Source organism: Procambarus clarkii, chromosome 58 (genome assembly GCF_040958095.1).
Source record: "Procambarus clarkii isolate CNS0578487 chromosome 58, FALCON_Pclarkii_2.0, whole genome shotgun sequence".
Classification (NCBI taxonomy): domain Eukaryota; kingdom Metazoa; phylum Arthropoda; class Malacostraca; order Decapoda; family Cambaridae; genus Procambarus; species Procambarus clarkii.
This window is the reverse complement of record NC_091207.1, coordinates 25,272,434-25,298,154: the sequence shown is the minus strand read 5'-3', so window position 1 is coordinate 25,298,154 and position 25,721 is coordinate 25,272,434. Positions and strand designations below refer to the sequence as shown.

At 38.0% G+C, this 25,721-nt stretch overlaps 3 protein-coding genes across 8 annotated transcripts in view; 1 reads left to right on the top strand and 2 right to left on the bottom strand.

The window, feature by feature from the left end:
- Positions 1 to 10,772, top strand: part of LOC138353540 (uncharacterized) — a 36,928-nt gene extending 26,156 nt beyond the window's left edge. Inside the window, exons 2-5 of one of the 6 annotated variants that reach the window (XR_011223206.1) lie at positions 1,398 to 1,548; positions 4,821 to 4,985; positions 7,017 to 7,222; positions 8,889 to 9,502. Coding sequence is in view for 5 of the 6 variants with exons in the window: in XM_069306698.1 (XP_069162799.1) it covers positions 3,526 to 3,647; positions 4,843 to 4,985; positions 7,017 to 7,222; positions 8,889 to 8,927 (510 nt within the window). In the remaining variant the exon portion in view is untranslated. Of the gene's footprint in view, positions 1 to 1,397; positions 1,549 to 3,510; positions 3,648 to 4,820; positions 4,986 to 7,016; positions 7,223 to 8,888 lie in introns of those variants that run through there. The other 5 variants (XM_069306702.1, XM_069306698.1, XM_069306700.1 and 2 more) reach the window with 5 other exon arrangements.
- A 7,400-nt stretch (positions 10,773 to 18,172) lies between these two features.
- On the bottom strand, positions 18,173 to 22,716 carry LOC138349460 (uncharacterized). Its single transcript, XM_069306697.1, has 9 exons — positions 22,524 to 22,716; positions 22,166 to 22,363; positions 21,717 to 21,821; positions 21,332 to 21,561; positions 20,948 to 21,126; positions 20,241 to 20,358; positions 19,914 to 20,005; positions 18,863 to 19,070; positions 18,173 to 18,729 (listed from the first exon to the last, which is right to left on the bottom strand). Exons 1-6 carry the CDS (start codon positions 22,567 to 22,569, stop codon positions 20,319 to 20,321), a joined length of 798 nt encoding a protein of 265 aa, XP_069162798.1. The 5' UTR covers positions 22,570 to 22,716; the 3' UTR covers positions 18,173 to 18,729; positions 18,863 to 19,070; positions 19,914 to 20,005; positions 20,241 to 20,318.
- Positions 22,717 to 22,816: 100 nt separating this feature from the next.
- On the bottom strand, positions 22,817 to 25,264 carry LOC138353541 (uncharacterized). The gene is made up of 4 exons (XM_069306703.1): positions 25,071 to 25,264; positions 23,909 to 23,980; positions 23,219 to 23,440; positions 22,817 to 22,974 (listed from the first exon to the last, which is right to left on the bottom strand). The coding sequence occupies exons 1-4, from the start codon at positions 25,093 to 25,095 to the stop codon at positions 22,817 to 22,819; spliced, it is 477 nt and encodes a 158-aa protein (XP_069162804.1). The 5' UTR covers positions 25,096 to 25,264.
- Between the last annotated feature and the right edge of the window lie 457 nt (positions 25,265 to 25,721).

The window sequence follows — 25,721 nt, the reverse complement described above, 5'->3', positions numbered from 1 at the left end:
TATATTTACCAACTTACCAATAGTGTGGGGGAGGTTATGTTATTGATGGCTACATGTCTGTCACTGAGATAGGAACGAATATACTGATGAAGCTCGCTAATCCGGACTATATGGGAAAGACCCCCATCCGAATAGGCCCGTCATTCAGATCAACAGACATTTTACTGGGAAAGTTCAAAAGTGAACATTTCCAATTTTGTTTTTACCACAACCAACATAATTTGAATTTCCACACTAATTAGTGTGTGGGGCTGGGTGGGTGGTTAGTTGCCATGGCTGATAGGTGGGCAGGGCAAGTGGGTGTGCAGACATGTGGGTGAGTTGGCAGGGATAGGTGTATGGCAGGAAGATGGGCTTGGTGATTGGCAGGGATAGGTGGATGGCAGGCAGATGTGCATGGTGGTTGGCAGGTGGGTATGCAAGCAGACAGGTGGGTAGATGGGCAGGAAGGTGGGTGGGCAGGTGAGCAGGCAGGCAGATAGGCTGGTGTAGAGGCAGGTGGATGGGCAGACAGGCAAGCTGGTGGATGGGCAGACAGGCAAGCTGGTGGATGGGCAGACAGGCAAGCTGGTGGATGGGCAGACAGGCAAGCTGGTGTACAGGCAGGTGGATGGGCAGACAGGCAAGCTGGTGTACAGGCAGGTGGATGGGCAGACAGGCAAGCTGGTGTACAGGCAGGTGGATGGGCAGACAGGCAAGCTGGTGTACAGGCAGGTGGATGGGCAGACAGGCAAGCTGGTGTACAGGCAGGTGGATGGGCAGGCAGGCAAGCTGGTGTACAGGCAGGTGGATGGGCAGGCAGGCAAGCAAGCTGATGTACAGGCAGGTGGATGGGCAGACAGGCAAGCTGGTGTACAGGCAGGTGGATGGGCAGGCAGGCAAGCTGGTGTACAGGCAGGTGGATGGGCAGGCAGGCAAGCTGATGTACAGGCAGACCAATCATGAACCCAGTGTTGCAGCATGCTGCAACACCCAGGCTCGCTCACATGGAGGCCTTTCAGCAACACAGACTAAAACATTTGCCACCAGCTGGAAAGCGTGCAATATGCCAGCGTGAATGTCTAGTATGTAAAACAACAAAAAGGAGAGAACAGAAACGTAAAATGGTGCAAACATGGTGTGAAGCGTGTGCAGTTCCATTGTGTGCTGTCGACTGCTTCAACGACTATCACTCGCTCCAAGAATTCTAAATGTGCAATAATAGTGCAAAAACCTGTACATAGTGTGTGCTTGTGTGTACATATAATAATGAACATTGTGATTACATAATATAATGGCGTAATGGAAAACATTTGTGTGCACATGTGTATACTCGATGTATGCAACATTTATTGATAATGACTGTGATGTAACATTATGTGCAACACAATTAGTGACTAATATTGCTAATAAAATAGGCCTAGACACTGTAAATAATGACGCGAAAATAAATTCGTGGGAACTCTGGCTGCTTGAAGACCGCGCGCGACGCCTCTGGGATGCACCATACATGAGCGAACATGCAAATAGTGACGTCATCGCCATCTTGTCGGCGCTATTACGTTGCTGGTAAGTACAATTGATTTTTGTCCCCCCCTCCCCGGTGATCAGGGAACACGACTTTACAGGTTAGGAAGAATTTTTTTTTTTTTTTTTTTTATTTAGTATGCGCCTGTGGGTGACAAATGCTAAATAGCCCGGAGCCACACAAGGGTTAAAACACTTTATAAAAAATTACATCTAATATGGCAAATGAACATTAGTGTAGAAGAGAAACCATTCCTGTGATAAAAATGTGTGTAATACTTTCTGTGAGGGCTTTTATGATGGCCCTTTGGTGCTTGTTACTTTGTGAGTTCCACCCAATTCAGTCCATGCCAGGGATAATCATATAAGCCTGTTAGGGCCAGAAGCTAAAACCTTGCTGCCCTAAAGAAATTCAAGGACCAGGTTATCGTAATTCACCCTAGCAGAAAGGAGGATAAGTCAATACAGACAACATCTCAGTAAATAAACCACTGGGGTGTGAAGCACTTTAACCTAATCTATCCCTATCTTAACTATGGTATCTGTGCATGGGGTTCAACCACTGCAAACCACCTCAAGTCCATCATCACCTAGCAAAAATCTGCTATCAGAAAAATAACAGATTTTGCTTTCAGACAACACTCAGCCCCCTTGTTTAAATCCCTAAACATCCTAAACATAAACTCACTCCACACTTTCTCGGGGGTTTCTTTAGCCCCCAGTTCCATCTCGGTTACTGCCCTTGCTGAGGGGCGCTCCCCTCTTTCTGCCCCTCCTCCTCTTCCTTCTCCTCCAGACCCTGCTCGTCCACCTCTGGTCTGTCCTCCCATTTCTTTCCCTTCTTCTTTACTCAGTTTACCCATGCCCCCTAACCCTGACTGGTGATCCTGATCCTGTGCCTTTTTAATGTGTTGTATTCCTTCTTCACCTTTGTTCTTTGCTCTCTGTTGCTCTCCTCTCTCTCTTTGCCGATGTCTATTCTTCAATGGAACATCTGTGGATATTACGCCAATTTCCTTGACCTCCAACTACTCATTTCACAGTTTTCGCCCCTTTGTGTCTGTCTCCAGGAGCCGATGCTTGGTGCTCGTCCTGGTCACTTCCGTGGCTATTCTTTTCTCTCTCTCCCCCCCCCCCTGCAACAGCTGGGGCCTATAAATTCTTCTGCTCTCTTGCTCCGCTCTGATGTTCCCTTTGTCCCCTTACTTTTTTCCTTGCCTCTCCTCTTTTCTGCTGCCCATGTCTTTGTGAGTAGATGGTACACGGTTTGTTCCATTTATCTCCCCCCCCCCCTCCACTGTCCCACTTTCTCTTCCCGATCTTAAACACCTCCTAGACTCCTTGCCGGAGGCTGTGCTCCTGCTGGGTGATTTAAATTGTCGTCATGCCCTTTCAACCCGTTCTCACACAAGACAGTACATATATGACTAGTGCTTAAAGTCAATATGTGGAATGTGATTTAGTACATATGTGATATATTCCCAGTTAACTTTTTTACCAAGGCTCAAACTCTTCCTCACGTACCAATTTACGTCTCACAGTACTCGTCCATCAACGTAGATAGCTGAATAGTCGTGATTGGTTCAATTATAACGAAAATTATAGTTTTCAGGTCCCACATGGGTTGTGAAATTCACCTACTATTGTCCATGCTCTTATAATATTACAGATCAGCTACATCCTATTGAAGGCTCGTAGTTTTGTTTTGAGAAATATTAGTTGTTCTTAGTAAATTATAATAAGCACAATAAATTATTACATAGAATAAGTGCTTCACCAATCAATATTATATACTATAGTTTGTGCTTTAGAAATCTTTAAAGAATGTTTTGTAGGAACGCTAACAGAAAACGATGTTATGTTGGAATGTATATAGGGTAAACTACTGCAAACAGGATGGTATGGTGTGGATTATTGGAAACTATAGGATTAGTATAGGGTCCACTACCACCTGTTAGGTGGGTAAGGGGTCCAATAACACCCGCAGGATGAGTATGGGGGTCACATCCACCCACAGGAATGGTATGGGGATCACTTCCACCCACAGGAAGGGTATGGGATCCAATACCATCCACTGGATGTGTATTGCGTCCACTACCACCGACAGGATGGGTATGGGCTCACAACCACCCACAGGATAGGTATGGGGTCCAATACCACCCACAGGATGAGTATGGGGTCCACTATAACCCACAGGATGGGTATGGGGCTCCAACCACCCACAGAATAAGTATGGGGTACAATAACACCCACTGGATATGTATGGCATCCATTGCCCCCACAGGATGACTATAGGGTACAGTATCGCCCACAGGATTAGTATATAGGGTTCACTGCCGCCCACAGAGTCGGTATGGAGTCCACCGCCACCCACAGGGTCGGTATGGGGTCCACTACCGCCCACTGGGTCGCTATGAAGTCAACTACCGTCCACAGGGTCGGTAGGGGTCCACTACCGCCCACAGGGTCGGCAGGGGGTCCACTGCCACCCACTGGGTCGGTAGGGGGTCCACTGCCGCCCACAGGATCGATAGGGGGTCCACTGCCGCCCACAGGGTCGATATGGGGGGGGGTCCACTACCGCCCACAGGATCGATAGGGGGTCCACTGCCGTCCACAGGGTCGGTAGGGGGTCCACTGCCGCCCACACGTTCGGTAGGGGTCCACTGCCGCCCACAGGGTCGGTAGGGGGTCCACTGCCGCCCACAGGATCGATAGGGGGTCCACTGCCGCCCACAGGGTCGATAGGGGGTCCCTTACCGCCCACAGGGTCTCTATGAAGTCAACTACCGCCCATAGTGTTTGTATAGTGTCCACTATCGCCCATAGTGTTATTATGGGGTCCACTACCCCTCATAGGGTCGGTATGGGGGTCCATTACTACCCACAGGGTGTGTCTGGGGTCTATTTTGGCAATACTGCTTTTCCAATCTCATTTGTTGTTCAATGTAAAATATTTGTTGCTCGACTTGCAACAATTTATATATATATATATATATAGTATAGTGCCTTTGCAATAATGTACCAATGTGTGTATTTTCATAACTCGTTTTAAATTGTTGAAAAATAAATAACTACATTGTGAATGCAAGTCAATGTTTACATGCTAAATCAGAGTTGCCAGATTCCGCTTAAAATAGCAAATTGTGCTTATTTTCAAAGCTTGAGAATTTAGCTTTAAAGTAGTTAAAAAACTACGAATTTCGCAATTTGCTATGTACTTTAGTGTACTATTTTAAAATAAGGTTGGTTTTTAAGCTGCAAGTCATATGAATCTCAAAAAAAGTATATTATTAACAATCTTATCTCCATAGTTCACTAGTTTCTGTAAATCAGATCTGGTAACTGTAGGCCAAGTACTGGTAGACTCAAGACACAATGTGTTGAAGCTATTCTCTTTGAAGAAGTCATCTCGACAGGATCTTCCAGCTCCAGCTATAAAACTTCACCAAACATGGATCTACCTAGTACATCAAATGGTAAGAAATTACTAAACTGTAGTAAACTGAATCTGACACTGTCATATATATATATATATATATATATATATATATGTATGTGTGTATGTATGTATGTATGTATGTATGTATGTATGTATGTATGTATGTATGTATATATATATATATATATATATGTTGTACCTAGTAGCCAGAACGTCGTACTCGGCTTACTATGCAAGGCCCGATTTGCATAATAAGCCAAGTTTTCCTGACAGTATATTTTCTCTAATTTGTTTTCTGATGAAATGATAAAGCTACCCATTTCATTATGTATGAGGTCAATTTTTTTTATTGGAGTTAAAATTAACGTAGATATATGGCCGAACCTAACCAACCCTACCTAACCTAACCTAACCTATATTTATAGGTTAGGTTAGGTTAGGTAGCCGAAAAAGTTAGGTTAGGTTAGCTTAGGTAGGTTAGGTAGTCGAAAAACAATTAATTCATAAAAACTTGGCTTATTAGGCAAATCGGGCCTTGCATAGTAGGCTGAGAAGTGCGTTCGGGCTACTAGGTACGACATATATATATATATATATATATATATATATATATATATATATATATATATATGTCGTACCTAGTAGCCAGAACTCACTTTTCAGCCTACAATGCAAGGCCCGATTTGCCTAATAAGCCAAGTTTTCATGAATTAATATATTTTCTCTAATTTTTTTCTTATGAAATGATAAAGCTACCCATTTCATTATGTAAGAGGTCAATATTTTTTTATTGGAGTTAAAATTAACGTAGATATATGACTGAACCTAACCAACCGTACCTAACCTAACCTAACCTATCTTTATAGGTTAGGTTAGGTTAGGTAGCCGAAAAAGTTAGGTTAGGTTAGGTTAGGTAGGTTAGGTAGTCGAAAAGCAATTAATTCATGAAAACTTGGCTTATTAGGCAAATCGGGCCTTGCATAGTAGGCTCAGAAGTGAGTTCTGGCTACTAGGTACGACATATATATATATATATATGAGGGGTACCACCTCTGGTGCAAGTGTAGGGACCCATAGCCTCGGAGAAGAAAATAAAGAGTACTCAGAGAAGACCTTGTGGATCCTCACTGAACACTTTCATATTTTCTTCTCCTACCACCCTTATTCTTTTGGTATGTGTGTATATTTATCTAACTTTATTTGAAAACGTCATTACACAAAAAAAGTTACAATATTGATTATATATATATATATATATATATATATATATATATATATATATATATGTCGTACCTAGTAGCCAGAACGCACTTCTCAGCCTACTATGCAAGGCCCGATTTGCCTAATGAGCCAAGTTTTCCTGAATTAATATATTTTCTCTAATTTTTTTCTTATGAAATGATAAAGCTACCCACTTCATTATGTATGAGGTCATTTTTTTTTTATTGGAGTTAAAATTAACGTAGATATATGACAGAACCTAACCAACCCTACCTAACCTAACCTAGCCTATCTTTATAGGTTAGGTTAGGTTAGGTAGCCGAAAAAGTTAGGTTAGGTTAGGTTAGGTAGGTTAGGTCGTCGAAAAACAATTAGTTCATGAAAACTTGGCGTATTAGGCAAATCGGGCCTTGCATAGTAGGCTGAGAAGTGCGTTCTGGCTATTAGGTACGACATATATATATATATATATATATATTTATATATATATATATATATATATATATATATATATATATATATATATATATATATATAATTTTTTTTTCTTCCAATAATATAGTATTCGCTTGAAATTAACAGCCTGGTCAATCAGGCTGTTGGATTCAACTCCTCTCAGTTTTGTTATACGAGTTACAGCATGGTTAATCACATCCAAAATTAAAGTTATTTCCAGATGCAGTCCTAAAATTTTTAACATTGCTCTCACTAGTGTTAATGTAGATTATTTCATAATTTAAATAATATATTTAATTACTGTAGTACATTTTAACAACAATTTAACTTATAATTTTTGCAGCATAGGTCATTTGAATATAAGTATTTTATTAGAAACTATTTCCTTCAGGTCTTCAGGGAAAATTCTTGAGGAGATGCACAAACTGCAAACAATGTGTGCATGTCCGAAGCAATGTTTGCAAGTTCTGCCAGTGTGACTTCCGAAACAGTAGAGAATTAATGAAGAAAGAAGAGGAAGCCCGTTTTCTACTTAAAGGCAAGAAGGCTTTAGAACGAAATACAGCAAGCCGGGTTCTACGAAGGATTGAAAATCAGGTATTGAAGTTTGTCTACATCTGTTGTATTCATTTGTATTCTTCTTATGCTGAACTTGCTTGATAAGGTATAGAATCAACATGAATAATGCTGTACAGTACTTACATACTATTTGTTTATTTATTTATATACAAGATAGCACACTGGGATTATGAGAGTACATAGAATTGATGTTTTTACATTCTTGTAAAGCCACTAGCACACATAGTGTTTTGGGCAGGTCCTTAATCTAACAGATAATTTTAAATAGGCAATTTAAAGCTTAAATGGAAAAAATTGGCTGGTACATTGTAAGAAAGTATCACAAAGATTACTATGTACATTAAAGTAAAATTTGAGGGTTATCAACATATAAATTGTAGCATAATTTGAGGAATATTTCAAGGTATAATATAGTAAGATATGCATTCAATATAACAATCATGATATAAGGTGATAGCAATGATTACAATGGAAAAGTTGTATGGTTTAGGCACATATATTCTGGCATTGGATTTCATAAGATACAGTGCGAGTTTAATACACTAGTTAGGAAACTATCAAGAAAAAATTTAGGTACTTTTTGGTTTTATTTTTTAAAATGGCAGAAGTTGGCCAAGTTTTCCTGAATTAATATATTTTTTCTAATTTTTTTCCTATGAAATGATAAAGCTACCCAATTCATTACGTATGAGGTCAATTTTTTTTATTGGAGTTAAAATTAACGTAGATATATGACCGAACCTAACCAACCCTACCTAACCTAACCTAACCTAACCTAACCTATCTCTATCGGTTAGGTTAGGTTAGGTAGCAGAAAAAGTTAGGTTAGGTTAGGTTAGGTAGGTTAGGTAGTCGAAAAAACATTAATTCATGAAAACTTGGCTTATTATGCAAATTGGGCCATGCATAGTTGGCTGAGAAGTGTGTTCTGGCTATTAGGTACGACATATATATATATATATATATATATATATATATATATGTATATATATATATATATATATATATATATAATATATATATATATATATATATATAATATATATATATATATATATATATATATATAATTTCAATTCAATCATCTCTGTCGTTGATGTATATGGCAAAAAGTGTGTGGCCCAATACAGCACTATGTCTTAACGTAATGGGTCCAAGGGCCCATAAGGTCTCGACAGCATTAAGGGTCCTTTAGCAAACCAGTGTGCTGGTGCCCCTATGACACCCATGACGTCTTTGTATCATTTCAAGTTTGTACATGTACTTCTTAAGATATGGGCACCATACAACTGCTGCATATTCTAGCTTTTGTCTAAAAAAATCATGAACAATTTATTTATTATTTATCCATGAATGCCAGAACTAAACCCTGTGGTACTCCACTCGTGACATTTCTCCAGTCCAATACATTGCCTCTGATTACTGCCCTCATTTTTCTATCAGTTTGAAATTTTTTAATCCATGTTAGAAGCTTACCTGTCACCCCTCCAATATGTTCCAGTTTCCAGAACAAACTCTTATGTGGAATTCTATTGAATGCCTCTTTTAGGTCCAGATAGATGCAGTCAACCCAACCATATCTTTCCTGTAAAATTTCTGCGGCTCGATCATAGTAACTGATTAAATTTGTTACACAGGATCTTCCATTTCAAAATTTTTTATTTTTTATTTTTTTTTATTCCAGCACGCACAAGGAAGCTTGATGCAGATAAACTTACATTAGGATCAGAAGGTGATAGCGATAATGCCCTGGAAAAAAATCCTGACGAGCTACAAGTGCAGCAGGTGCATAAAGTCCAAAAAGTACCGCAGGTGCAAGAAATTCAACAATTACAAAAAGTTCCGCAGGTGGAACATTTACAAAAAGTTCCGCCGGTGCAACAAGGGCTACCATTAGCAATCCTTCAGAAACAGCAAGAAGTACAAGTAGTAAAATTTGAACCACAGGGAACTACACCAGGAAAACAGTGTAGTAACAACGGAATGGGAATTTTAAAATACCTGAGGAAACAGGTAAAAAAGGACAAACAATAGAAATGGTTCCTTACACATTATTTGGTAGTTTATAGGTATTTTACTTATAATACTTTATATTATGTCTACAGTTTATAATTTAGTTTACAGTTAATTTACTTTTCAACTTCCATATCTTACATGAAGGATTTTTACTGTTTTTCATTTTTAAAACCTTATTAGTATCATTTATAGTTTAGTGTCAATTCACTTATAATACAATATATGGAATAATTTACTAAATTCATTTAACTATAATAAATTTAAATAAACATTTTTACCCCAGGATGAGTTTCAGTCACCCTACCCAAAAAATTAATGTTTCTTTATTACTAATCTTGTGAGAGGTAGCTTATTGTGCAGCCCATACTCATTCTGTGAGTGTTAGTTTATTGTGCACCCCATAGTCATCATGTCACCCAAGCCTGCTGCAGCTGCACCTGAGGGGTGGTGTAGGGAACCATTAGTGTACTATTATGATTTGAGAGAGAGAATGCTCTGTGGACAGAGCATCAATATGGCTTAAGGCATTGAGCTTTGCCTCAAGATGAAGCTTGGGCTGATCTCTGATTTGCTTCTTGGGAGTCTTCATTTACGTGCACCCCATACTCAACCACTTTGTAGTAATTAATTGTGCAACCCATACTCATCCTGTTACCAGTAGTTTGTGCAACCCATACTTATCCTGTGATCCCTATCCCTCTACTTCAAGTCCCTCAAGGGGCGCACGAATTCAGTTTGGTATACTGCATCCTGCCTTCCCATCCCTAGCTACTGACCCATCACAATATTTTATTTTATTTTATTTATATATATACAAGTAGGTACATTGGGGTTGTGAGAATACATTGAATAGTACAGTATTTACAATCTTGTAAAGCCACTAGTATGCGCAGCGTTTCAGGCAGGTCCTTAATCTAACAGATAATTTTAAGTAGGTAATTTCTATCAGAATTGATAAATGATAATAAATACATTGTTTACATACATACATTACAAATACATACATATAAGCTCAAAAGCTTCATTGAAGGTTGTAACAGAACCCATGAGCACCACACCAGAAAAAAATACAGTTTTGATATTCCAAGAATACGACTTAATCAAACTAGAAATGCTCTACAAATCAAGGGACCCAGAATGTGGAATGATCTTCCCAACCATGTTAAAGACTGTACCTCTCTCAACCAGTTTAAGATAAAAACTAAACACTACCTAATAAATTCACTAACCTACCTTACCCCTCTATTGTCAACCCATGTCTGTTATTTTTTTTTTTTTTTTAATCAACACTGTTTGTCAACCTATTGTATTTGTGCTGCTTTTTCAGTCATGTTCCCTCTTTTTTTTATCTTTATTTGTATTTGTTCTCAACACATTTTATTCTTTATGCTCAATTAGTATTAAGTTCTAGATATTAATGTTTTTCCTGCCCGAAACGCGTTGCGTAATAGTGGCTTTAGGCATTGTATGTACTAGCTCTATCTATATATCGATCCATTAATGTAACATTACTTGTATGTATGTACCTTACCTGAATAAACATATTTATTTATTTATTTATTTATTTATACAAGTTTAACTCTGGGGATATCAAAGAGATATTTATTTCTGGTGTGGTGATAATGGGTCCTATTACATCTGTCCAGGAAGAGTTTCAGAGCAGGATTTGCATTTAAGAACAGGGTTTTGTAAATGTAGTTGACACAAGAGAATTTATGGAGTGAGATTATGTTTAGCATGTTTAGGGAGTTAAACAAGGGGGCTGTGTGTTGTCTGAAAGCAGAATTTGATATTATTCTGATAGCAGATTTTTGCTGGGTGATGATGGACTTGAGGTGGTTTGCAGTGGTTGAACCCCATGCACAGATACCATAGTTGAGATAGGGATAGATTAGTGTATAATATAGAGAGATGAGAGCAGGGTTAGGTACATAATATCTGATTTTGGAGAGTATACCAACTGTTTTAGAGACTTTCTTAGTTATGTATTGTATGTGGGTACTGAAGTTGAGTCTCTTGTCTAAGAATAGACCAAGAAACTTTCCATCATTGTTATTGCTAATGTTTACATTGTCATCTGAAGCTGAATTGCATTTGTAGATTTGCTTCCAAATAAGATGTAGTAGGTCTTTTCTATGTTAAGTGTTAGTTTGTTGGTTGACATCCATAAGTGGACTTTTTTTAGTTCATTATTAACAACATTACAGTATTTAGTGTATGTGGGTTGGGGTTGGAGTAGATGAGTGTAGTATCATCAGCAAACAATATAGGTTTCAGAATGTTAAGAACATATACATCCTGCCTTCCCATCCCTAGCTACTGACCCATCACAATATACATGTAGTAGAGTGTTTTCTGTAGGCAATTTTCTAATTATACAATCATATGTTGCCCTCAGCTCTCCTATTTCATACATACTTTTTTTCTTTTGCAAGGGAGTAATTACTACATCTACATTACAATCCTCCCATGGTGGTGTAAATTTTCTCTTGGGCACAGCAATACACTCTGAAATAACATCATACTTAATAACATTAGAACATAAGGTATTCATATATGCTCTTTTCTTCATCATACATTGTTCAGTACTTCCCACCTTTTGAACTGAGAGGACCAATTCATTAGCTCCCCCACCTCTCATTAATCTAATGGCAGAAGCTACATTTATCTCTGCAATTCTATCCCCAATACTCTGCAGATTCAACTCCATCCTGATTTTCTCAATCATAGCATTTCTTGGGCATCCTAAGATAATTCTCATGGCTTCATTTTGTACCTGTGGGAGGTTGGTGCTGGGGTTACTGTGGGAGGTGTACTGTGTGAGGTTGGTGTTGGGGTTACCTGTAGGAGGTGTACTGTGGGAGGTTGGTGCTGGGGTTACTGTGGGAGGTGTACTGTGTGAGGTTGGTGTTGGGGTTACCTGTAGGAGGTGTACTGTGGGAGGTTGGTGTTGTGTACTGTGGGAGGTTGGTGTTGTGTACTGTGGGAGGTTGGTGTTGGGGTTACCTGTGGGAGGTGTACTGTGGGAGGTTGGTGCTGGGGTTACCTGTGGGATGTGTACTGTGGGAGGTTGGTGTTGTGTACTGTGGGAGGTTGGTGTTGGGGTTACTGTGGGAGGTTGGTGCTGGGGTTACCTGTGGGAGGTGTACTGTGGGAGGTTGGTGTTGGGGTTACCTGTGGGAGGTTGGTGTTGTGTACTGTGGGAGGTTGGTGTTGTGTACTGTGGGAGGTTGGTGCTGGGGTTACCTGTGGGATGTGTACTGTGGGAGGTTGGTGCTGGGGTTACCTGTGGGAGGTGTACTGTGGGAGGTTGGTGTTGTGTACTGTAGGAGGTTGGTGTTAGGGTATTCACCTAGTATATCTTGTTTCTGGGTGTACTAACCTAGTATATGTTGCGTGTGTGTGTGTATACTCACCTAGTCTCACCTAGAATATCTTGTGTGTAAGTTCTCAACTAGTACTCACCTAGTATACCTTGTATGTGTGTATTCACCTAGTATATCTTGTTTCTGGGTGTACTAACCTAGTATATGTTGCGTGTGTGTGTGTATACTCACCTAGTCTCACCTAGAATATCTTGTGTGTAAGTTCTCAACTAGTACTCACCTAGTATACCTTGTATGTGTGTATTCACCTAGTATATCTTGTTTCTGGGTGTACTAACCTAGTATATGTTGCGTGTGTGTGTGTATACTCACCTAGTCTCACCTAGAATATCTTGTGTGTAAGTTCTCAACTAGTACTCACCTAGTATACCTTGTATGTGTGTATTCACCTAGTATATCTTGTTTCTGGGTGTACTAACCTAGTATATGTTGCGTGTGTGTGTGTATACTCACCTAGTCTCACCTAGAATATCTTGTGTGTAAGTTCTCAACTAGTACTCACCTAGTATACCTTGTATGTGTGTATTCACCTAGTATATCTTGTTTCTGGGTGTACTAACCTAGTATATGTTGCGTGTGTGTGTGTATACTCACCTAGTCTCACCTAGAATATCTTGTGTGTAAGTTCTCAACTAGTACTCACCTAGTATACCTTGTATGTGTGTATTCACCTAGTATATCTTGTTTCTGGGTGTACTAACTTAGTATATGTTGCGTGTGTGTGTGTATACTCACCTAGTCTCACCTAGAATATCTTGTGTGTAAGTTCTCAACTAGTACTCACCTAGTATACCTTGTATGTGTGTATTCACCTAGTATATCTTGTTTCTGGGTGTACTAACTTAGTATATGTTGCGTGTGTGTGTATACTCACCTAGTCTCACCTAGAATATCTTGTGTGTAAGTACTCAACTAGTACTCACCTAGTATACCTTGTCAGACCTTGCCTATACCCTATACAGACCTAGTGTGTGTGTACGATCATATGTGGCATTCTTCCAAGAAAAGGAGTTAGAAATGAAACGGTATAATCAGATCCTTTTATACAACACATTGAGAAAGAATAAAGGTTAAGTGTGGTATCAGTAAGATTTACACACTAGTCCACACTTGCGTGGTGTACAATGTAAGTGGAGGCAGAGTTGGAGGGAGGGAAATGTAGTTGGTGGACCTGTGGTCAGGGTGGCTCCAGAGGTAGGGTGTCAAATTTCAGTGTTTATGGCAGGGTAAAGGAATGGTCGTCGTTGGTCTTGTGATTCAATATTTTCTTGTTGTCGCTAAGTTACACTTTTTCAGGTCTATATAGTACAATGGCCAGTCCTCATGTACCTAGTAATTATGTACCTTAAATTATGTACGTAAATTATGTAATTATGTTCATGTACCTAGTAGCTATAGTGTCAGTTGGGGGTTAATGGGCCAGGCCGAGTGTGCCTGTGCCCCACAAATATCACCCTTATTGCTGACTAGTTGGTATAACGGCTTTTCCCAAACCTCTCTCTCGCCAGAATTATACTGACATGTGAATATCTTTGGCAGTTGATGAATCCTAAATATAAATAATAAATAAATAAATGTTTATTTAGGTAAGGTACATCCATACAAGAAATTTTTACAAAGATTGGTGGACTTATAGATAGATTCATACATTGCATAACTGCATGGCATAACTGGCAATCCCCTCATAGTGTTCAAGTGAGAACTGGATAAGCACCTCCAAAGGATACCCAAGTATGCCAAGTATGCTGCCCTGAGGAACACCAATGTTGATGGGTAGGGTGGGAGAAATTGAATTATTCACAGAAACATACTGGAGCCTGTCAGTGAGGTACGTAGGATTTGAGGTATTGCAGGGAATACAAGACACTGATCACTGGTCTCCCATTTGGTCCTCATTGCTTTATCTTACTATTATTGAATGTCAATAACCGTATTATGCAATTTCAATTTCTTCTATTGCTTTCTTTATTATGCACCCCATACCCATCCCGTGGGCCGTGGTGTAAAGGATTACAGAGGCACATAATCGGTTCAGGACAGGAACCCTCTAGTTCGTTTAGCTAAGCAAATAACAATGTTTGACGCTAGTTACAAAATTATTAATGTTGTATACACATGTACACACACACTCATACATACATACATATATATATATATATATATATATATATATATATATATATATATATATATATATATATATATATATATATATATATATATAATTATACCAGTATAATCTAATAATATATACTGGTCTAATAAAATAATTATACCAGTTAATACTCTCACTCGTTGTGTTAGGATATGTTAGCTTGATAAAACTGACTGTTCATTGTTGAGAAATGTGTTAACAAACAATATATCTGACTTATCAAGACTGTAGCTTGCTTAGCAAGGAACTTTTTTTAAATTTGGGTTCAGTTTAACTACCGCTCAAGGGATGAGTAATTGGGGCATAATAAAGGAACTAAGCTGATAAAATGAAAGATGGGGGATCAGCCATTACACGTGTTAATGACTCTTGTATAGTTGTGTAGTTAAGGACATCAGGGTAAAGGGGTAATGGGCATTGTGGTTGATTGTTCTACCTGGGAATCCTCCACTGTTTTATATCTTATGTATGTATGTATGTACTAACCTAGTTGTGGTTGCAAGGGTTGAACTTTGGCTCTTTGGTCCCGCCACTTGAATACATACACTTGAATACATACACTTTCCATACACTTGAAACTGTGTATGGAATCAGCCTCCACCACCTGTGTCCCCTTGTGCGTGTACCACATGTGTTAAATAAATGTATGTATGTATGTATGTATGTACGTATGTATGTATGTATGTATGTATGTATGTATGTATGTATGTATGTATGTATGTATGTATGTATGTAAGGAGAGAGAGAGAGAGAGAGAGAGAGAGAGAGAGAGAGAGAGAGAGAGAGAGAGAGAGAGAGAGAGAGAGAGAGAAAGAGAGAGAGAGAGAGAGAGAGAGAGAGAGAGAGAGAGAGAGAGAAAGAGATGAAGATCGAGACAGAGAAATAGATATAGACAGAGTCAGGGAGAGAATGTTAGACACAGAGACGTATAGATAAGGATATGCAAAGTCAGTGAGAGAATGACAGAGATAGAGCGAGGAAAGAGACAGAGAGATAGGCTGACACAGAGAATGTCAGAAACGAGGAGAGGCAGAGACAGAGGGACAGGGACAGACGGACAGGGCCAGAGGAGGGACGGGGGAACAGAGGGGGAGCAGTGGGACAGGGAGGGAGACAGGGACAGAGAGGGGGACATGGACAGAGACAGAGACAGAGGGACAGGGTCAGAGAGGGGGACCGGGGGACAGAGGGAGGAGAGGGGGGCAGGAGACCAAGAGAGAGGGGACAGAGGAGAGACAGGGACAAGGGGACAGAGATGGATAGGGGGACTGGAGGAAAGGGAGGGGGACAGATGATGGACAGCGGACAGAAAGAGTGGGCAGGGGGACAGAGAGGTACAGGGGACAGAGAGATGGACAGGGGGACATAGAGGAACAGGGGGACAGAGAGTGACAGGGGGACAGAGAGAGGAACAGGAGGACAGAGAAGAACAGGGGGACAGAGAGAGACAGGGGGGACAGAGACAGGGACAATGGGATAGAGAGGGACAGGGGGACAGAGAGATGGAAAGGGGGGACAGGGGGACAGAGAGGGGGAAAGGGATCTGGGACAGAGGACAGAAAATGTGGGCAAGGGGACAAAGTGAGGGACAGGGGACAAAGATGGACAGGGGGACAAAGATGGACAAGGGGGACAGGAGGAAAGGGGGGAGATGTATGAGGGGAAATGTTTGCGGAAGATGGAGAAGGGGTATTTAGAACGGTAAGTTAGAGAGGGGGCAACTAAGGCCCATCATTGAAAAACAAATGAGCATCATTGCAATAGCAGGAGCCACGCACATCTTTAGCCTGCGTTGTTGAGACATTGTCAATTAAGCGGTGTCCAATAGCAGTATCTTCGGTATTTAAGCGTTACCTTAAAAAATACTGGAAATATTGAAAGCTATTAATCCAGATATTAATCCCCTTGTGCAACGCACACAAGAGGCAACAGCTTCTAGCTCTACAAGCCGCAATATAAAATAGAGAATAGGCGATTGTTTTCACTCACAGTGTAATAAACCCACGGACCCACCCACCCGCTGAAGCCGTAAATGCCAAGACATTACTTCCGTTTAAAATTAAGCCGGAATAATCCTCAGGTATGTGGAGGATGTGGGAGGCCTTTGATCAACCACCGACTTCCTGCCCCGTCGACGGGGCCATCAGCCCTCAGTGTTCCCTCAGCCAAAATAATGTGAAACATGTATGTGGGTGTATTAAATATTTTAATTTATTATTTCCAAGATTTAGCTGTTAGCTCTTGGACCCCGCCTTTCTAAGCGTCGGTTGTCTAATGTACCGACTCTCGGCCTCTTTTCCTCCATCATATCTAAACAACATATATTTTTATCTAACACACTCACACATCCCCAAGATGCAGCCTTTAGCAGCTTCCTGACTTTCAGGTTCCTATTTACTGCAAGGTGAATAGAGGCATTAGTGTGTGTATGTTTGTGTCTGTGTGTGTGTGTGTATACGTGTGTGTGTGTGTGTGTGTGTATACTCACCTAGTTGTGGTTGCGGGGGGTTGAGCTCTGGCTCTTTGGTCCCACCTCTCAACTAGCAATCAACTGATGTACAGATTCCTGAGCCTACTGGGCTCTATCATATCTGCATTTGAAACTGTGTATGGAGTCAGCCTCCACCACATCACTGCCTAATGCATTCCATCTATTAACTACTCTGACACTGAAAAAGTTCTTTCTAACATCCTAGTGGTTCATTTGGGTACTAAGTTTCCACCTGTGTCCCCTTGTTCGCCTACCACCCGTGTTAAACAGTTTATCTTTATGTACCCTATCAATTGCATTTCTCGCAGCCTGTCCTCGTAACTCATGCCTCTTAGTCCTGGGACTAGCCTATTTGCATACCACTAAACTTTTTCAAGCTTCGTCTTGTGCTTTTTTTTTTTTTTTTTTTTTTTTGAGATATATACAAGAGTTGTTATATTCTTGTACAGCCTAGTACTAAGTATATGGTGTTTGGCTAGATAAGAGTCAAACTGCTTGTAGATTAGTTTTTCAAAAAATGTTGACAAGTTAGGCAGGATTGATATAGGTCTGTAATTGTTAACATCTGTGAGATCACCACATTTGTGTACAGGGGTAACTCGCTTTTTTTAGGATAACTGGAAAGGTTTGGAGTTCAAGTGACCTGTTGAAGAGCATGAGAATTCTTTGGAGACAATTCCTAACCTATACTTCTTCTCAAGGTCATGTTTTTTATTAATGGGTTTAAGTATTCCCTTTGTAAGCAAGGGATTGTTAAGCCTTTTGGTTATGCTTACAAAAAAGTCACAGGACAGACATTATCAGCAGCAGTTATAAAATTGTCAATAGCAGTTTCATTGTGCAGCCTAAAACTTAACTCCCTTGACTCTAGAGGTATATATATTAGGTTTAGGTTAGGTTTTTTTAATTAAACCAGCCAGGATGAGTGAAGCCATGAAGGGCGTTTTTATTAATTAAAACACCCAAATGTTGGGTGCTTCAGGTGTTGTTCCTCTTGGATGATCTTGTACCTCTCTGTCTCACACCTGTAAGAATGAGTGATATGGTTAAGGGGGAAACAAAGTGCAGGCAAGGCAATGGAGGCCAGTAGTAATCTTAGGGCTAGGATAATTAGAAATTAGAGAAATTAAGTAAGAGAAATTAGCAAGAGAAATCAGGTAAAATTTATTATACTTAACTTTTGTATCATGAGTTTAGTAGTAAATCTTCATCTTCATCATCATCATCTTCACTGTCACAAAGCTCCAGGTAGGGCTCGGAAACATCAACATCCTCTTCCTGGTATCCAAATAAACGCTTTGCATCACTCAGCTTGTCAGAACACATCTTTTGCCCTTGCTTCAAAAGAGCCAAGATTCCACTCTTATTTTTGGTTGAATTTCAGAGTTTTCACTATTGTAGATTTTTATGAAGCCTTGAAGCTTTTTCCTATCACACTCATTTCTGTGCCGGAGGGAAGAGCGCATTTTACTGGATGCTGCAAATAAAGTTTTTTGGCTGAAAGTTTTAAAGTTGTTAAAAAAATTTCCTCATCATTTACCTACATAGAAATTATAGACAAGAGCTAAATAGAAATTGCTTCAGAGTTAACAAAGAAATAGTAAGCCTACCTGCATCAGTGGCAATCAGATTTTTGCGATGCCTGATAGAGTCTGCAACTGCCTCGATAGAATATTTTATGTTCTTCGAGGTTGTTCCAGTGTTTAACTCTAACTCCTTACAAATCATTTGTAGGTCAGATCGCCATTCTTGAATCAATGACTTTTGAACATCAAGTTTGTCGATCTCATTTGAAACTGTTATTTCCGTCTCTCTGGCCTATTTGAAAATATAATAAATTTAATGAACAAATCACATTAACCATGATGAGTGGTTCGAACCTATGGGCTTGGCATTCCCAGATGCTTGCTGTAGTTGAATGCGCCACAACATGGTCAAAAGAATTGCAACCTAGGGTACTAATGAACCCACAATTCAATTTTTGTTAATTATGCACCCCCATACCCATTCCATGGGCGGTTGTGCATGCAGTTTCCCATGTACTTGGTCTGTGTCCTCCAGTAGTTTTACCTCTGATGGCCCTTTCAATACACATAGAATTCATATTATTGTGATATATCAATACATGGAGAAAGACATTGAAATGGGGGCATCAAAGGCAGAACTACTGAATGACAGAGACCGAGTTCATGGGGGAATTGTGTGAAACCTGGTTTGGCTTCAGTGGAAGCCTTGGGATCCTTGTGGGTGCAGTAGTACTCCAAGTTGCAATTCATCTGACCATGTCGTGGCGTAGTGAACTAGAGCATGCATCTGAGAGCACTCAGTGCATGGGGTTCAAACCCTCATCACAGTTCCCGTGATATATCACGATACTGTGATTTCTCTGTGAACACATTTGATATATCTCGGAATCATACATTTAGGTTAATTAAATACTATATACTTTATACAAATTAACCTTATTGATATATTGAAAAAGTTCAAGCAGTTAATTCAAGGAAATGGTCGCTAATTTATAATGGAAAATATATGTAGTACATGATCTGAACACATAACTAACCTATAAATGCATTATAATACCTTTCACATATAAATGCATTATAATAAGTTTCAAAATAAATACAAATAAATAAAATAAATATATATTATTTTTAGTACCTTTCTGAGTCGAGTAACTAATGCACGAGCCAGTCCATCAATTTTTCGATGGTTCCAAAAGACTGCACCCTCTGTGAGTTCTTCTGTTCTTTCTGAGAAAAATATTTATAGCAATGAACATCTTGAAGAGCATAGATTAATAACAGTTTCATAACATACCTTTACTCACCAAGACCAACTCAAGTTTGACCAATATGTTTTCATTCTTTTATTGATTATTTGAGGGAGTTGATACTTATTGAATACTGAATACAAATCGCATTATACTGATTACAGGGCAGGTAAAATAATAAAAAACTTGATCAGATGAACCATATAAACAAATACCAGCTTTCAGCATGTTTTTAGTTGTAGAGTTGTATCGTGAGAGGTATGCAAACACTTGCTCTGCCTCTTCCCCTAAAGTCATGCCACTTCCTTCTTGCCACCGCCCTCCATATAATACCTTTAACATAAAAGTATACAGTAAAAAAAAATTCAAATTATTGTACAAAAATTAAAAGCCTCCTACTATATTAAATGATACGTATATCATTAATCTTAAACAATCAGAAATCTTAAATTTTTTTACACAAACTGTACTTATTATATTTAATGTAATGTATACATTACATTAAATTTAATTAGTATACATAAATGTAATGTTATATTTTTATTTACCTGACAATACCAAGCATGTCCTTTTGCATGTAGGACTCCTAAAAATGGCTTTGCTTGTGGCTAATATTAAACAATGGGTAATGGGGTATCAAAAAATGTTTTATATGAAGAATTCTGATGCACTGCTAAATTTTACATAAAACAAAAATTTACATGGTGTTAGATAAATAAAATGATGATATGGATGCAATTGAAAGGCAAACTATAAAGACATACTCAGTTAAAAAATATGTCATATGACAATGTATATTTATATGTGCATACTTTATTTATAAGAACATTAATTTGAAGACAATATAATTCATTATAATATAGTGTGTGTAGAGAACAAAAGAATACTATACATTAAGTATCTGTAAAGCACATTTTATTACCTCCCAACTTTGTTGTAACGATACAGCTTCTTGTTGCCATCAATATGTACTGCTAAAGGGGTTTTATCACAAGCAGGACACTCATTGTCAGCTTCTCCTCTAATTTTTCTCAGCTCATATTGCTGGAATCGCCATTCGAAGAACACTCTCTTCGAAGTTATATAATTAATGGGTCCAATCTAGGAATAGAATTTTTTAGATGGTGACATTTAAAATGCATATTATGACATAAGATAAATAAACAAAAAAAACATTCCATTTTGTGTTTGAACAAAATTAAAAACTAATTATTAATAAATGAATATACATTACTACAAAATTTTGATAATTTTTGTATTGAAATATAAAACTGAAAATATTAAGAATAACGGTATCAAAACATACACGCCCACGAGAAGCACCAAAGGATTCCAGTGCAGTGACTAATGCCCGAAATGATGTTCCAGGACAATTTCTTTTTATATGGTGCCATGATTCAAGCAGACTGGTGCTGTAGAATGTGCTGCTCTTTCCTAATGATGAATAGAAACCAGACTTGTGCATGGTCTTGCCTAGTTGTTGATGCTCATATCCACAGTGGCATGTATAGATTGGAGTATAGAGGTCATACCTTCCTGTAGTTTAAAATACAGTGCATTGAGTGGTGTGGCGACTTGCTAAAATAGTGATGTAAAAATTAACATTTATAGCAACAAAAATTTCAAAATGTATTGTGATTCAGGAATATCCGGTAATGGAAATAAAAGGGTAAATTTTAAAGTTTATTTACCCATTATAGTGATGAAGATGCAGAGATTGCTGGAGCTTGAAATTTTAAACTTGCAATCTGTGCAGTTGGGGCAAGAATTTGGTGGTTGGGCTGGTACAACAGGTTCTGGTAACAAAGAAAAGGAAGACAGTTTGACAAAATGAGTTTTATGGAAAAGAATTTCAGACTGAATATTTCATTGTTTCTTGATTGTACAAAATATTGACATTATTCTCCAGATAATGACTGAGAAATTCACAGAAAAGAAACAATCAGACGATTAAATCAATCTATAAAACCAAGTGTCAGGTTTAAACTTTAAGACTTCTCCAAATGTTGTAATGACTGAAATGAAACATTTATTCATTTTATTTTGTTATACCAAGATAATCGTAGCTCTAGACTGGGATTGGGAAGTAGAAGTAATCTCGGAACAAAGTACGGATTTTATACAGGTATCGTATACTTACTCCAGTGAAAGATATTTCCTTCAGGGCACACAGTTTGTGTCGGGTCTAATGGCTCATAAAAGCCATTTTTCCAATATAATCTGTGGTGGAAAGGCATGAGAAAATGTTGCATTTGGTCACAAATGTGACACAAAAATGCAAAACAGTCTTCACATTTGATGCTTGCCTCACAATTTGTACATTGTACACAAACTTTACCTGATGAAAAAAGGGGTAATTATTTATACTAATTTTAAATACTGTATACCTAACATTTTAAACAATCTGAAGTCTAAATGTATTAATAGAGTGTCATTAATATGCATATGATGCTTATTATACAGTATAACCTTAATGAACACAGCAATATTTAATTTACCTTTATCTGGAACACCCAACTCAGACAATGTCCAATCGAACAGCATTGCCCTGCTTTCTCCCCAATTAATCTCTGCATTTTTTCTTCTTTTTTGCCAGTCAGAAACACTTGGCTGAGAATCTTTAATTTGTTCAAGTTCTGCAGCAAGTACTTTGAAATATGGGATTACAAATTAGTAAGAAAAATTTGTAAGTGAAAGGAATGATTAGTATAATATGTTAAACAAAATTTCATAGGCATTAAGCACAATTTTGGTACATAATATTTATGACGTGTGTCCATTAAATAAACCCTCATTTAAATACCAACAAATGATGTTGGGACATACCAACATCAAATGATTCCAAAGTTTCTTCACCAGCTGCCAAATAACTTTGAGTGTACGTTCTGCCACTAGTAGAATAGCCCGCATTTTGAATGTGTGGTGGTGAAAGTATAGCAGGCAGAATGTCTGGGTGGCACATTTGAAGATTTAAGCATGGTACATAATTGCAAATTGTATACAAGTATTAATATTTTCAGACAAATCTCAAGATATTACTATAACTAACTTTATGCTACCAAGTTGTTCAGTGTTATAGTAATTTAATCTCCATAATTGTCTAGCATACACTTAAAAATAGGCAACAAATATTATTGGAAAGTACACAAATAACAGCTGTAGAAATATTGTTAAGAAAATAATAGAAGATTACCATCAGATTGGGGTGCAGCTGGTCTTTGTTTTGAATTAATGTGTGATACATCCTGTATGTTATCTTTTTTCTGTTTCTTGTTTGTCACCTTTATTGAGTTTGGTTCCTCCACGTTTAAGAGTCTCTTCAAGTACTCATTTCTTTGTATCATTGCAGCACGTGCTTTCTGGTACTCACGTTCAAGATGTTCTCTAGTCATCACTGCTATTCTCCGGTGAAATTCTGAAGAGAAAATAATACTGTTCGAAGGAAAAGTACAAGAACAAAACAAGAAAATTATGCTTATGCAAAATTATGCTACAATGTACCTATTAATAATCTTAAAATTTGCTACAAATTTCCTACTTATAATTATGTGTTAAATTATGGACTTTCCCCATAATGATATGCATGTTAGTGGCATTACCTATACTGCCTACCTGGAGCCCCCTAGAGAGATAGTGACACAAGTTAAGGTAATCCCTTTAGTAAGGTGCTGGGTCAACATAAATAAGCTATAACTAATAAGGACACAAATCAATATGTTCATTTAACAGTGGTATTAACATTTATATAAATATAGCTAAGAATAAGTTTTTACAAGTGTAACAAAGTGAAAGAAATGTATGAAAATTTTGATGATATATTAAAATGCTCATTGATTGAACTTGTCTTCCTATATATAAAGTATAAAAATAGTAAACACAGTACCATTATTGTTGTCTGTAGTTATTTTTGGAACATCTGGTATGTACAGCATACTGTCAAAATCCGATGATCTATCTGAAAAATTGATTGGTAGCGTAAATATTTGAATTCATTGCATAGCCTTTTATACAAACAAAAAAGAAAAATTGTACAGAAAAGCTAACACAACATTATAACACCTTTCTGTGGTACTTTCTATGGTACAAAAGAAAAAAAACCTTAATTATAAAGGAAAATAAACTGACAGAAGAACTATGAATACTGCTGAAAATACTTTCCACAAAATATCTGAACCAAGGGATAGTACCCCGAGATTTGAAATATGAAAATTTCACCCTTACAGTATTTAAAAAAAAAGCAGAAAGAGTTAAGCACAAAACTAATGTCCAATCAGCTAGGTATAACACATCTGCAAGCTCATGGCGAAAATCCTAAGGGAGGGAATCATTTACCATCTTTCAGTGAACAATCTTATTCAATCGACACACCATGGTCTTCTTAAAAACAGATGCTACCTTATAAACCTCCTCACTTTTGGGACATGGTAACATGGTACTCAGATAAAGGGTTTCCGGTGGATGTAGTATACATGGATTATGCTAAAGACTTTAATAAGGTACCACATGGAAGACTAGCAAGGAAATTACAGGTTCATGAAAAAAATTGTAAAGTGCACAAAACAATAGTTAAAACAAAGAGAGCAAAAGGTCATACTAAATGGGAATGAATATGAAGAAATGTGTTAAGTTGAGTACCTCAGGGGTCCATTTTTAAGTCTAAAATATTTTTCATATATTGAACATCTATGATATAGAAAAGAATATAATCTAATCAACCACATCCTCATATTTGCAAATGCCTGGCATTTCACGAGCACTTTGTCCGGGGTTTATATTCTAGCCGGGGAGGATTTACTGGGTTAGGCTAACCTAACCTAACTTAACCAAACCAAACCAAGTATCTCAAGTTACAAATATCTCTGGGAATTCATATTATCTGCTGTTGTAGAATTGACAAAATGGACAGTGTCAACAAAATTATTCCCACATACTCCGTCACTATGTGATGGAGTACACATAGAATAGGGACTGAATTGTCCCTGACAGGGACAATTCTGTAACAAATGTTCTAGCATAAAACTTTGTACAGTTTAGTAATTCCTTACCATTTGATGTACTAGGTAGATCCATGTTTGGTGAAGTTTTATAGCTGGAGCTGGAAGATCCTGTCGAGATGACTTCTTCAAAGAGAATAGCTTCAACACATTGTGTCTTGAGTCTTCCAGTACTTGGCCTACAGTTACCAGATCTGATTTACAGAAACTAGTGAACTATGGAGATAAGATTGTTAATAATATACTTTTTTTGAGATTCATATGACTTGCAGCTTAAAAACCAATCTTATTTTAAAATAGTACACTAAAGTACATAGCAAATTGCGAAATTCGTAGTTTTTTAACTACTTTAAAGCTAAATTCTCAAGCTTTGAAAATAAGCACAATTTGCTATTTTAAGCGGAATCTGGCAACTCTGATTTAGCATGTAAACATTGACTTGCATTCACAATGTAGTTATTTATTTTTCAACAATTTAAAACGAGTTATGAAAATACACACATTGGTACATTATTGCAAAGGCACTATACTATATATATATATATATATATATATATATATATATATATATATATATATATATATATATATATATATATATATATATATAAATTGTTGCAAGTCGAGCAACAAATATTTTACATTGAACAACAAATGAGATTGGAAAAGCAGTATTGCCAAAATAGACCCCAGACACACCCT